Genomic DNA, 14,798 nt, shown 5'->3' with positions numbered 1-14,798 from the left:
CACGAATGTCATCGCAAGCCTCATCTTCGTGGTGGCAGCAGCTTTCTGGGTGGAAACTTCCGCATTTGAACCTTCCCAAACAGACACCGGCTGCGGAGTGGGAGGGGATCAGCCACACGCACACACACGCTATGCTCGATAAGCCCTGGGTTTGCTTCATAAGCAGTCTCTGTGTGTGTGTGTGTGTGTGTGTGTGTGTGTGTGTGTGTGTGTGTGTGTGTGTGTGTGTGTGTGTGTGTGTGTGTGTGTGTGTGTGTGTGTGTGTGTGTGTGTGTGTGTGTGTGTGAGTGTGAGTGTGAGAGAGATTCTAACATCATTGTTTAGAGCTGTTGCTGTGTTTGCTGTGGTTATAACCTATAGAATATAAATATAGAATATAAGTAGAAAAACGGTTTATCTTTATGGTGCACTTCTGCGCAAGGTTTAGAATTGAGAAGGGGGCATGCCGAAGATTTATTTTTGAAAACAGCTTTTACAGTACAATTTCTCTTTTACAGCTTTAACAATTTACTGTGAATGCTCATTTCTAGTGTCTTTTGTGAAAATGATACTGACAAATCTTAACTTACAATTAAAGCAATTAACAAGGCTAAGGAGGGCCTTGCAGAGGGGCACTTAGTCTTAGGGCCCAATACTGCTCATTCTTGTGCGACCCGTGTTGCCTGAACTACCTGTCTTGCGAGTTATCAGACACTGTCAGTCTTAACGGAGACAAGCTATCTGTCTTAAGACAATTGTGTGACTGTAAATGTTGATATATTAAATTAAACTACCATTTTTAGCTCACTATCATTTTTTTCACACAGCCAAAACTAGGCAAGTGCTCGAGATAAAACCCAACACTGCTACTACTAGTCAGGATAATGCTTATAGTTTCAACATCTCCTTTTACTGATATGTACTGTTTGTTGTTGCCTACATTGACTTGACCAGTGCGGTGAGTAGGCTAATGAAGCTGCTGAAGCTGGTGCTGACAGCAGCAGTGCAGGGCCTCAAACATAAAACTCCTGCAACAAAACCGGCGACTTGTTTTTCAAAATAAAAGTCCAGCAGTAAAATTATCCTATTATTATTGAGGGTAAAAATGGTGCCTGCTTCTGCTTCCCCCTGCGTCCTACACCATTGGAAACATGGTCTACTTGATGAAGCCAAATAAAACCATAAAGGAATCCTGCCTGGAGTTATTTCTAATGTCAGGATATGGCTACAGGGTCCTCTGTTGAAGGAAAGGCAGTCACACCGTCCGCCTCGCAGCGTACAGCGACAGTTCACGCATTCAGTGCTTAATACTCACAATGCTATAACCTGCAAAATAGCACCACCTACTGGGTCTGTCTGTCTATCACTCTGGGTCCCCTGTCAATAGGACAGTGATATTTGATGTTGAAGCTGACCCAGAAGCTGCTTCTGTAATAGAAACCCCTGCACAATAATAGAATATTCTTGAGTAGTACAATTGACAGTTATACTGTTTGAGTTAGCCTTCAGTCTAGCCTTCCTTAGTACAAAGAAAACCGAAGGAATCACACTATAATATCTATCATTGCCATCACATTTTCTCTTACAACTGTCCTCATGACATATAAGATTTCACATTTGAATTCCAGTTTATTAGGTTAAAGGAAGGATATATATGGTAATGTACAACATCAAAGATTCAAAACGACAAATGACAAAAACATACAAAATGTATTTTCCAAAAGTACATTTTTATCACTGAGTGTAAAATAGAAAATAGCATCAAATGTCAAACCAGTGCCAAACGACCAGCCTTAAGCTGTACAAACTCACTTCTAATAAGTAACTGATGCATATAAAACATTCAAACCTCCAAACAATCAATTTGAATGAACTTACAGAGATATTTAGTCCTACAGTAATCCAGATCCCCAGTTAGTCCATGTACAGTATTTCATCCCAAAGAGAGCCGAACCCCGCTCCCCCCCCCCCCCCCGTTTTTTTTAATGGTAGATCAGTCCCACCTCCCTTCTTACAGCATCTCCCAATCGCCAGTTTATTGACCAGCACCTCTCTGTGGGTTGTTGCTCACCTGGGGTGAGTTTCCCGTAAACTGCGTAGCACAAGATCATCATAAAGACCATTGTACGTACGCCATGGACGAATGTGCTACGAAGCTTTGGGGAAACTCCTTTCCTTCTGACAGCCGACACAGATGTACTCAGTTCTAGCTTAAATTCAGGCAGTCCTCAAAGGAAAACAAAAGGGGATTGCATTCCGGTCCTTAGCACTAACAGAGAGGTTTTAGAAACACCGCTTTAAGAAGGGCTTGAGAAGGGCTTGATGAGACCGAGTTCCATGGCCCTGACCAGGCAGGTGCGCGCCACGTCGATCACCATCTGCCTCTTGGGGTTGTCCTCTGCTTTGCCAATCACCGTGAGGATCTCCAGAATCTCACATTCAATCAGCTTCTTAGACAGCTCATTGTCGTCTGAGTTGAGCATGTTGTACACGATGACCAAGCCGCGGTGCTGGATCTGAGGTTGGTCGTGGAGACACAACCTCTGGAGGATCTCCAGCCACTGTGTTGTCTGTGGAGGGAACCAGGGAGAAGATCAGTCAAACATCGGTCGGTCAAACGGAATCTTATACAGTATATGTAATGCTTATTTGCTGGTGCAATTGTATAGACCTACAGTACATGGAAATGTTTGACTGATCTACTAACTTTGTTTAGTACTCAAGTGAATGAGGCCTCAGAATAGACCAGTTGGTAAAATAGAGCTATCATCAGAGTGGTCTCTTTACGATGCTACAAATTCAAACGGTAGAGTACATGTAGTATCTCTTCAGAGTGGTTTAAGCAGAGGATACAATAAGAACCTCAGCTAAAATTGAAGGCAGAGGGAGGATACATACCACCACAGTCAGCTTGGTGCAGAGCTTCTTCTGGGAGGCGGTCAGCATGGCCAGGGCTCCAGACGCAGCTCTCAGGAGCTTGTCGTCATCCTCGGCACACAGCAAGACCAGCAGCTTCAGCTTATCATTCCCATCCTCCATGTACCGCTCCTGGACCTGGAACGCCACGCATAGACATGATGATGTTGATTCTAAGCTAGTTACACATTAATTACACATACAGTACCAGTCAAACGTTTGGACACACCTTGCCAAGAGTGTGCAAAGCTGTCATCAAGGCAAAAGGTGGCTACTTTGAAGAATCTAAAATATAAAACATATTCTGGTTTGTTTAACACTTTTTTGTTTACTACATAATTCCATATGTGTTCCTTCATAGTTTTGATGTCTTCAATATTAATCTACAATGTAGAAAATAATACAAATAAATAAAGAAAAACCATTGAATGAGAAGGTGTGTCCAAACTTTTAACTGGTACTGTAATTAGTAATACACAGAGAGAGCAACACGCATGGGGCTCGTAGATAAATGTACATAGACGCAGGGTTATGTAAGTATCAAATACACAGATGGGCTGATGTTAGACATGTTATGTGTTATGCAATCTAATGCATTTCTCCTCCTTGTTCCCCAAGATGGCTTGCTTGACCTCTCACCTCTTTGCATGACACCAGGTTGCACATGCATTCAGTGGCCGCCTGTCTGATCTGGTCATGCTCCTCAAACATGTAGTTCTCAATCTCCGGGAGAGCCTTCTCCTTCACGATCTTCACTCTGAGTGCCATGGAAGATTGGAAGAAAGAGTTAATATGTGCAGTAACCGGTGTCACCAGCTGACACCGTTCAGGCAGCCATGGGGAAAAAAAGTCACACCCTTGCTGTCTGAGGTTTACCTAGAATGCAGGTAGATCTAATAATAATGATATAATATATATGCCATTTAGCTGACGCTTTTATCCAAAGACTTACATTGCAGTGAATGCATACATTTCAGTATATATGGTCCCAGCGGGAATCAAACCCACAATCTTAGTGTCGTTAGCTCCGTGCTCTACCAACTGAGCCACAGAGGACCAGATCTAGCTGCAAGTGTTACGTTGTTGGTCAAGACACACGTATCAACCTCTCTATAACCCTCTGTCCATCATAACAGCATTAATGGGACAGTCTACTCATTTATCTAGTGTTTGGTTGGCTTAGACAGTTGTGGTGGTGAGTGAGCTGAGAGGCCTCACCTTAGCTTGTCACTGAAACCTGCCAGGTTGGTCAGGCCCATGAGTGCTTCATAGTTCATCATTCCATCTTTGTCTGTGCCTAGCAGGCTGACCAGGGGCCGCACCACCTCATAGACCTGTTTGAGAGAAAGAGAGAGAGAGAGAGAGAGAGAGAGAGAGAGAGAGAGAGAGAGAACAAGGGGAGGTGGGGAGGTTGTGTAAGAGAGAAGGGAGAGAGGGGAGAGGGAAGGAGAAAGCGACAGAGGAAGAGAGGAGGGGACGGAGACAGATTAAATGTTGAGTTAAAGGAATATTTCTGCTTCAAAACTAACAAGACAACTAGAACGCTTCAGACTCTATTCCCTGTCCCAGCCCCACCTGCCATGATGCAACAGAAAGTGAAGTTAGATACTCACCCTCTCCCCGGGGAAGGCGATCTCTGGGTTGGAAACGGCAGCGATCTTGGCGAGGACGTGGCTGGCCCTTGTCTTCCCTATATCTGTCCCTTCCAGAGCCAATGGGATCAGAGCCTAGGGTTTAAAAGGCAAGGTGAAACAATGACCATGTGAATGGATTTGGATGTATCTACACTCAAAAAAAGGTGCTGCCTAGAAAAGAGAACAAAAAGGGTTCTCCGGCTGTCCCTGTGGAAGAATCCTTTGAAGGTTCCATGTAGAACCCTTATTGGTTCCATGTAGAACCCTTTTGAGTTCATCGTAGATTCTGCAGAAAGTTCTAAATGGAACTAAAAAGGGTTCTACATGTAACACAAAGGGTTCCACATGGAACCCTCAGAGAGTTCTCCCACAGGGATAGCCTTCTGGAACACTTTATTCTAACAGTATACTGTTCTGTCATGTCATAATCAAAATGCCACTGATTCATTCACTGAGGCAATATTAACTGATTCATGTAGCACATGATAACTAATCTCACAAAACAGTAATAGTCAAGCAAATCATGGATCAAGAAAATAGTAGATTCATAACCAAGAATACACAGGCCAATAGAGAGGTATGTTTGACGGGCAGGACGATGCAGTCATGAGGTTGTATCTGTCACCCACCTTGCCTCCTCCATGGGCCACTATCGTACCACGGTCCTTAGTGTCTTCAGCCAAGGCAAGGAACACCCTGAATGGAAAAATGGAAAATAGTGGATTTTAAGACTGAATACATTTTTGATCTCTATACCAATATTCCAAATCTTAATCAGCTGCACTCGCGAGCTGAACAAGAATCCCATGGATCCATAAAAAACAGTATCCTATGGATTCATATAAAACATCAGAGCACTCACCTCGACAGCATCTCTTTGGTCTGGTCAGTCAGGAGTGTGTTGTCTGATTTGACCATGACTGCGAGAGCTGAGATGACCCCAGCCTTCAGCATCTTCTTCACTCTTTCCCGAATGAAGTCACTCTTGTCCTGAAGGCAGACAAGCGTGTGCACTCTCAGTCAACACAAACCTACGGCCCTATTTCAGTTCTGATTAAAGGAAAGGAATTTTGGAAACAAAGAAATACCAAATACTGTTTCTTTCTACCTTGGGGTGCTGCTCAGGGACGTGCTGCTTGGAGAATTTAGCTAGCTGGACCAGCTCAGGCATGATGTCCTTCTTCTCGTAGCTGTTGGTGCAGTTGACCAGGGTGCAGGTCACGGAATACAGGATGGTCTTGTCTTTAGACTGGTGCCACAGGGAGACAGGGAGAAATTGAGTTTAGTCCCCGTTTATACACCCAGTTTCAGGTATGGGTTCTTCCTTTCACTATCAACTATCTACGTGTGTTTGTTTTGGACAGTGACAACGCTGCATATTCATCTGAAATGTCTGAAAAATGACATAAGGTCAAGCAATATCATATCTAGCTAGAAGTTGATGTTAACACATGTTGCTAGAATCTGCAAATACTCATCCTCATACTGTGGAATTTGACTTCAAAACTAAATAATCCTCTGGTATGGCTTAGCTGTATAACGTGTCTGTTAATGGTGTCTTTATGCGCTTTCAACTGAAACCTAGGCCATGTTATGTGCTATTGTTTATGTCTGTGCGCTCTCTGCCGTGGTAAAGAAGGCTACCTTGGCCAGATCAAACATGGCTTTCATGGCAGGCTCGTCCGTAACAAAGTCATCCTTCACGTCAGCATCTTGGGTCAAGTAGGCCAGACCCTCCACAGCCCACTTCTTGGTCTTCACGTCAATGGAGGGGTTAATCAGCCATCTGGGAGCAGGAAATGGGTAAACAGGAAGTGAGTGAGGGACCACCATTATTCTTATTCTTATTCTTATTCTTATTCTTATTCTTATTCTTATTATCATCATCATAGGAAGCCATTTTAGCATCCCAGGGAAATAGTGTATCTCTATCACAGCAATAGAAATAGCTGATAATATTATGTGCAGATGAGCGGCACTTAATGAATGTCAAACCAGTAGGTCAGTCATAACCCAACGATTTGGGCATTTCTCCCAACTAAATTAAGATGAACTTAGATACCGAAAGATGCTTTCAAAATAGATGCTTTTCACACTACACAGAAGTACAATGACAAATTGTTGTCACTTTTAGATTTTGCGTCAGGCAGCAGAGCAGCTCTGACTCACTTCCTGCATTGCTTGGCCAGCTTCTCAGTGGAACCCTCAGCAAACTGTCTCATACTGTAGTCATCTCCACCAGCTGAACCCAGTTTACACAGACCCTGGGGAGAGAGACACACACACACACACGCACACACAGTGATCACATGAGGGCTAGCTGATGCCGTGGTATAGAATGTTTCTGTTCCCTCCCTGATATTCTGTTTAGCATCACAATTACCATGTCAATGTCCTGTACAGTATCAGTCAAAGGTTTGGACACACCTTGCCAAGAGTGTGCAAAGCTGTCATCAAAGCAAAAGGTGGCTACTTTGAAGAATCTAAAATATAAACCATATTCTTGTTTGTTTAACACTTTTTTGTTTACTACATAATTCCATATGTGTTCCTTCATAGTTTTGATGTCTTCAATATTAATCTACAATGTAGAACATAATTTAAAAAAAAATAAAGAAAAACCACTGAATGAGAAGGTGTGTCCAAACTTGACTGGTACTGTATGTGCAAATATACTTGGCCAAACAACAAGAATTCTGATTCTGATTCTGATGAGTTAATCATTAGTCACTACCAAGAATGATCATATTCAGCACATTCTTCACTCACCACCAGGGCACGGATCTTGATCTTCTCGTTTTTGGTCTTCTTGTAGATGTCCTTGAGCAGCGACACCCCGTTGGTGATGATGAAGGAGGCGCGGCTCATCTTCGTGGAGGAGTGGATCAGCGCTTCCACGGCAACCATCTGGTCCACCTCGCGATCGGAGCCGCACAACGCCACCATCATCTCCATGACGCCCTGCCGGCCTACCAGGATGTTGCCCACTTCAAAGGGCCCCTGGAGCAGGCCTGACAAAGCATTGATGGCGTGGATGTTCTTGTCCATGTCTGTGGGGTCGAACTTGCCTCTGTGGACAGAGTCAGGGTCAGGGGGAGAGGAGGAGGAGGTTGAGAAGGATGGGGAGAGGGGAGGGAGAGTGTCAGGGGGGGTCCAGTTGGTACATTTAACGTCACTGAGGATGAGCTGTGTGAAACCGATGGAGGGTACCAGTGGAACATACTGGAAGTATTTCTATGTAATATTCCCTGTAGTCTTTGTGATAAAAAAAGACAACACTATCTTGCTACTCACAGTTCTCACTGTGTCAAAAGTTTGGACACACCTTCTCATTCAATGGTTTTTCTTTATTTTTATTATTTTCTACATTGTAGATTAATATTGAAGACATCAAAACTATGAAGGAACACATATGGAATTATGTAGTAAACAAAAAAGTGTTAAACAAACCAGAATATGGTTTATATTTTAGATTCTTCAAAGTAGCCACCTTTTGCTTTGATGACAGCTTTGCACACTCTTGGCAAGGTGTGTCCAGACTTTTGACTGGTGCTGTAGGTGTTTCTCATGTGTTACTCACTTGATGTACTCGTCACATAGTTCCCTGTAGTTGTCTCTCTCTGGGTCGCAGCGCAGGTCGTCGTACAGCTTGTTGAGGAGCATGCTGGCGATGAGCTGGGTGTTCTCTGTCATGGGCAGCTGGTCTGGGAGGTCAGGCACCTGGCCACAAACCTTCAGGATCTTCTTCAGACCTACGACGACGGGAGGGGGGGAGGGGGGAGGGGGAAGGGGGGTGGAGGGGGGGATACATCAAAGCACAGTCAATGAGTTAGCGTGCCGACTTTCTTTAATTAATGTGGTACTCTCAGTGACCCATGTCCTTTTATCTTTCTTTGTAAACGCACAGAATTAACAGTTAAATCTTAATCTTAAGAGTGTTTCTAAAGAGCAAGCTGAGGGTATACTGTACCACACTGATCTATCAACTTACATAAACAGTACATGAACAACTTTATCATAGGCCCAGTTGGTATCATGGATCATCATGACAGCCAACCCACTTATGACTCATCATGTTTCAAGCCGACAGGGTCAAAGTTCATGGTTAACTTACTCACCGTGATCGATGGTGAAGAGGCTCTTGGAGTGGTCATGTTCCTTCTTGTCCTTACGGGGCACATTCCTGGTCAGGAGGTTGAGGGCCTGGTCCCTGCCGATTCCAGACACCTTCTTACTGTTAACCATCTCCAGCAGGGCCAGTAGGATGGCCTTCAGGTCCTTGCTGGAGTCTACAGGTGGAGAGGGTGTGAGGGCCAGGTTTACAAGTGGCTTGTAATGTGAACCAGGTTACGTTAAAAAAAGCCACCAGATGTAGATGACAGGCCCTTCAAAACAGCAGTTTATTCCTAGTACTCCTAAGCACGGCATGTTAAGTGAGAGGTGATACATGAACGTACAGAAAATGTAGTGTTTTTGACTGAAATAGGAGTGCAGAACCAGATGGCTGTCTCACCCAAAACCATGGCCTCCTCCTTCCCATAGATCCTTCTGTCTCCGCCTGAGAGGGAGTCGTTGATGCATTGGAAGAGGTCACAGGTTGCCAAGGCGATATCCTCGTTGTCGACAGCCATGATGCTGCACATCTTGTCAATGCCCACCATGTGGATGATCGCCATGGCCTGTTTAGAGTGGGGGAGATAGGTACTGAAAACAGAATATATGCAGGGATATCTAAAAAGGTTACGTTCATAGATGTAAATTCATAGAAGGGGCATTCCCATATCTTGTCAGCCACACTGCCATGAGTGTACCAGACAAATTGGCATGGTCTGAGGGGATATGTCCATTTCATGAGTTCTATATCTATGGTTAAGTCATCAAAGTGAGGTCATTTTTGCAATAGGTCAACAAACACTGTTAATGCAACTGTGCTTTTCTGATAATAAATACTTGGGAAATGTAATCTGTTGTTCTGTATTTCACTACCATCCATCTCCCCTTCCCCAACCCATAACCCCACATCCACCCCTAATCCCTCACCCCTTCAGCCTCGCCCTGCCTCCCCCCTGTCCCTCACCCGAGCTTTGTGTCCCGTGCACATTCCTGCCAGGGTGCGGATAGCGGCCAGGACCAGCTCTGGTTTTCCTGTCTCGATCATGTCCAACAGCAAAGGCACTCCGTTGTTCTGGAAGATTCTCTCTGAGCCTGCGTCCTCTCTGGCCAGAACAACCAGGTTGTTTGCAGCCTAGATGGGCATAAAACAATCTTCATATTTGCTTTATATTGGCTAATCAAGTCCAAATATGAAACTGAACAAGTCCACTGAATAAGGGGGATATTAAATTGATAGCAGGAAAAATCTAAGATCTTTACAGACTAAATTAATTAAATATTAGAATTGAATCTCTACTGGTATCATGCAAACCTTTTCCATCTTGTCCTTGTCCTGCTCCTCATCAAGCAGAATGTCAAACATGCTCTTCACCCGTGAGTCTGTAGAGAAGGATGTCTTCAGCTATGGACAAAGACAGAGAGAGAGAGAGACTCTGTGAGTTTGAGAGTCTTTATCTTACTTCCAAATCGAGCCTATGCCTATTCTTCAACTCTATCTAGGGACCAGGGTTAGGAAATATTGCACACTGCTATAATAATAGCGTGAATATAACAGAATAAGATGTGATCGATATGTTATCAAGCTGTTATGCCAACATCACTTCAAATGTAATATCAAGCAATCCAATTGATCCTATCTCAGGGTTCCAAATGGACTGCTGCTGACCTTGGCCTGGATGTCAGCCCCCAGCCTCCGCAGGGTCTCCAGGAAGGTCTTGTTCTTGGGCTCGATGGTGGAACACCTCTGCACGTCTTTGAAGGCCTGGTCCAGTTTGCCCAGCTTCTCGAGAGCCTGGCAGCGCCTGTACAGGGCTTTGATGTCTGATGCATCCACGTCAATGGCTGGTGGGAATAGGAACATATAACTGGGTAACAGTGAGACAGGAACTTTATGGGGCTAAATGGAAACTAGCAGAGGATTGATTTTCATTTATGGTGTTTCAGTTTTATTATACCTTTGGAGGCATCGGAGGCTGAGTTGACATAGTTCTCCTAAGAAAGAAAAAGAGGGTTTGATTCAAACATGATATCAGCAAATGCCATTGTGTGTGTGTATGTGTGGGTGTGCGTGTGCGTGTGCGTGTGCGTGCGTGTGTGTGTGTGTGTGTGTGTGTGTATGTGCACATGCGTACATGCGTGTGTGTGTGTGTGTGCTGAGCTGTTTACCTTTTTCAGGTAGCAGGCCGACCTGTTCCTGTAAATGATGGCCAGCACCTTCTTGTCCTTGCACAACTTTATGGCTTTCGAGTAGCACTCAATGGCCTTTTCTGTCTCTCCTGCCTGGAAATGCTTGTTTCCCTCATCTTTAAACTGGATTGGATCTTCCATCTGGTAGAGAGAGGAGAGGATACAGAGTCAACAAACTCTTTTATCCTGAATTAATATTCTGATGTTTTTTTCGCAAAAAAATGTCATATAGACATAAGCCATTATACCATATACTATTGCTGGATTGATACTGATAGGTAATAAGATACATTGATTCATTTATTTGCCTTGACATTCAGATGATACGGCAACAATCATATATTACTTACTCACAATGCATTTTATTTCATGTGAACTCACTCAGTAAACAGCACATTGAAACATTGCATTACTCATTTTGAATTGTCATAGTTATACTATTTTTGCCCATTTTGAAATAAGATCAATGAAAATGTATGGAGATTATATACATATGTTTCACAATTTCAAATAAACACATCATTATGACAAAGTGAAGCCAACAATCATTATGGCAACCTTTAAATTATTTGTGGGCAAGAAAGACATGCTCACAAAGGAAACAACAATACATACTACAATGGTTTGAAACAAATTGGCCAAATATTTATCTCTGACAGAAAATGCAATGCTCTGTAAAACATACATTTCCTACCTTTTCCATGATAAAGTATCCTGCTGACCCAAACTCCCTTTAGCAAATGGCCAAGCACATGTTATCTCTGATTTTAAATGGCCTCCCCTCATGCCTTATTTGGACATCATTCTGTACACCAGTGGCCTTACCACTGATACCAGCTTCTTAATGGACAGCACCCGTCCCCTCCACCTCTTCTGATAGGCAATCACACTGTCCCTTGTCTCCAGAGCCCTCAACAGACCTGCCTGTCACTCAACACTTGTTAAATCACAGTCGTGCTCTGCGTGATACAGTACCTCTCTAACTGTGTGTTTCCTCTCCTCTCCTCTCTTCCTTTTATTTTCTCTTCCCTCGCTTGGGTTGTCTGGTATGGAGCGTCACGTCTTGATTGTGCTCCCAAACTTTTTTTTTTGGTTTTCATGCAACTCCCCAACTACTGCAATTTATATTTATACTGAATCTCAATGAGGTGGGCCAGAACCAGGATAGGTCCATTTCCAATATGGGAGGGGGTTCACTTCAAACAGAACTGACATCTCCTCAGAAAACAATCCACAATAAGATTTTTCTCACACTATACCAACATGTTATAACACTATAGTAACATATTTATTGCAATACACCTTTGACAAATCATTGAAATAATTGCAGACATTTCTGTATTTGCGTGGAATGACATCGACCAACCCCTTGAAACATGGTCTGGACCTGATATGGTCTATTTAGGGAACAGGTATGATGACAGCTGAGAACTCAACAGCAAATGTCTATGCAGCCTTGGTGAGGCGGAGGCATGGTGGGAGGAGCAGGGGGTCTGCCAGCCACTGACAGCTGTAGGAACACAGAACGACCTGGCAGCTTCTAGAAAGAGAAGGATCTTGAGTGTGTATGTGTGTGTGTGTGTGTGTGTGTGTGTGTGTGTGTGTGTGTGTGTGTGTGTGTGTGTCTGTGTGTGTGTGTGTGTGTGTGTGTGTGCACGCTCTCTGGGCCTAAAGGAGGTTATGTGTGTAATGGGTTGTAGTTCTGGAAGAATCTTTTGTCGTGTTTATGTTGGTGGCCGATGCAGAAACAAGTGTGAGAACACTAGAGTTCAAAAGTATTTTTCCCCCATTGGCTAATGCAAAAATATAACTGGCCTACTTTTGTGACTTTACTTTTGCCTACAGTGAAAATGGGTGCTATAGTCATGTCTCTGACTGAAACATAACATTATTTCTGCATAAAACAAAGGATTATTTAAAAGACGTTTCCTGGTTCCCCTTCCCCAGAAAAAAACCAAATAGATAGCTAGCTAGTTCACACTTTGTTGACAAAGTTGTGAAGAAGTATGAGCCATAAAAAAAAGTACAAGGAGTGCACTTTGGATTACAAAAACCTAGTTGGTCAAAACCTAAAACTAACCCTAACCTTAATCTAACCCTTAACCCTAAACCCTGTTGTAGGTACAATAGAAGCCCAACAACGCAGTAAATTGTGAGGATGAGACCTGAAAATACATGATTCAAAAGACAGTCTTCCCATCATCTCCTTCCTATGCTATGTCTATTGTGTCATGTCTATTGTCTTATGTGTCTCCAACAATCGTCACTGTCCAACTGTCTCACTTATCTTGTACTATGTCACTTATTGTCTTGCCCTATTTCATTGCACTACTGCGTATTTGTATTATTTGTATTATTTGTATTTGTATGCTGCATTGTCATGGAACCGAGCCAAAGAATTTTACTCCCTGCACTTGTGTATGAGACGTAACAATAAACTTGAAACTTCTTTTTGTTTTTCTTTTACACCACTAGGTGGAGCTGTTACAACATGACATCAACTGGCCAGACACAACTCAGCCGGCAGCATCCCCATGGGTCCTGACCACGCTGACCCCACCCACCATTAGGGGAACACTGCTGTTTACGAGCATATCAAATGTTCGATGTAAATTTTAGATTCTGCAAAGCACCTGGCCTCACATTGTAAATCACAGAGATAGATAGTTAAACTTGACATATCCAAATATGCCACTAATGATCCTGTAATTGTTTGCAGACCAGTACAACATCAGTATATCCTAAAATGTACTCATTGGATTGTATTTTGAGTTCCTTTGTATCTGAACCAGCCTCTGTCTGAACTTGTGTTTAACTGTAATACTGTCGCAACAACATACCACTGTACAGAGTGCTTTAAACTAGAGCATTATAAGAAGCAATTAAAAATAATGTTATTGTCTTAAAAACTGTATTGCACTAAGATACACTGATCTGAAATGTACTAATCAGACATTGACAACCTGTATTCCCACCAATGGAGCCCTGATATTATATGGTATGTTGTTGAACCAAACCATGGACTGTCTCTTGACCCTCTTAGGTGGTGGCCTGCCCTGACTCATGTAAGCACAAGTCTATTTCTTATTTGCCATTCCTAGATAAGACACATCATAGCACCAATCATGTCTGAGTTCTTCCAGTCAATGCAGTCATGTTATGTGAAATACTTAGTATTGTACTGTAATGCGAAATTATCATTCCCTTATTTACAATACATTTCAACTGTGGAATGTCTGATGCGTAATTCTTCATATCCTAATGCATTATTGAGAGAACTGTGTATACAGACTTAAAATGGCCTCTCTAGCTACTAGATAGAATTGAAATACAAATACTTAATTTACGAAATGATGTTCTACATTTGTTTATGTAACAACATAGACTATGTAGGATATATTTGAATTGGTTGGGTTTCTAGGGGGGTTAGTTCTTGTTAAATATTGAATTAATTAGTTCATGTTAAATATTCACAAAAAAAATTAACTAAAATGTAATTGGCCATGGTGTCCAAACTCTTTTGAGGCCACCGCAATCTGACTATGTGGCAAGTTTATATAGTATTTTCTTTCTCAATGAGTTCATATCAGTAAAACAACACCACATCAACTTTAGGCTGTGATCCAGATCCTGTTTGACTCCCAGCAAATATTGGGATTACTTGCATTTATGGTTTTAGGTAATTACCATCTCACTCAAGTTGATGTGTAGGCTACAGCAAAGTTATTATGACCCTTATAAGAAAAGTACCACAAACTTCTCCAATTTGATCCTGTAATGTCAGACCACCTTCTGTGGGGTTGCACAAGGACCACACTAGTTTTCTGAAAACTGCATATTTTCTGGTCCAGTTTATAACCAGGCACAAGTCACTTTAAAAAAAAGTAGAGTATTACAATTTTGACCAAGTTGTTATATTGAAATCAGAAAGGATATTCAGGTCAGTGTATTTATTTTAAACGACTGGAC

The 14,798-nt window shown here is 42.7% G+C and overlaps 1 protein-coding gene across 1 annotated transcript; it reads right to left on the bottom strand.

The window, feature by feature from the left end:
• Nucleotides 1-2,276: 2,276 nt before the first annotated feature.
• unc45b (unc-45 myosin chaperone B) lies at nucleotides 2,277-11,913 on the bottom strand (the record flags this gene model as incomplete). The annotated part of the gene is made up of 20 exons (XM_083673753.1): nucleotides 11,805-11,913; nucleotides 10,809-10,970; nucleotides 10,598-10,634; nucleotides 10,309-10,484; nucleotides 9,955-10,044; nucleotides 9,607-9,774; nucleotides 9,043-9,208; nucleotides 8,648-8,818; nucleotides 8,110-8,281; nucleotides 7,299-7,599; nucleotides 6,699-6,793; nucleotides 6,174-6,315; nucleotides 5,638-5,778; nucleotides 5,392-5,519; nucleotides 5,159-5,225; nucleotides 4,509-4,622; nucleotides 4,114-4,229; nucleotides 3,535-3,652; nucleotides 2,878-3,033; nucleotides 2,277-2,549 (listed from the first exon to the last, which is right to left on the bottom strand). The coding sequence occupies exons 2-20, from the start codon at nucleotides 10,968-10,970 to the stop codon at nucleotides 2,277-2,279; spliced, it is 2,793 nt and encodes a 930-aa protein (XP_083529879.1). The 5' UTR covers nucleotides 11,805-11,913.
• Between the last annotated feature and the right edge of the window lie 2,885 nt (nucleotides 11,914-14,798).

Source organism: Argentina silus (genome assembly GCF_951799395.1).
Source record: "Argentina silus genome assembly, chromosome: 7".
Classification (NCBI taxonomy): domain Eukaryota; kingdom Metazoa; phylum Chordata; class Actinopteri; order Argentiniformes; family Argentinidae; genus Argentina; species Argentina silus.
This window is presented reverse-complemented; position numbering and strand designations above follow the sequence as displayed.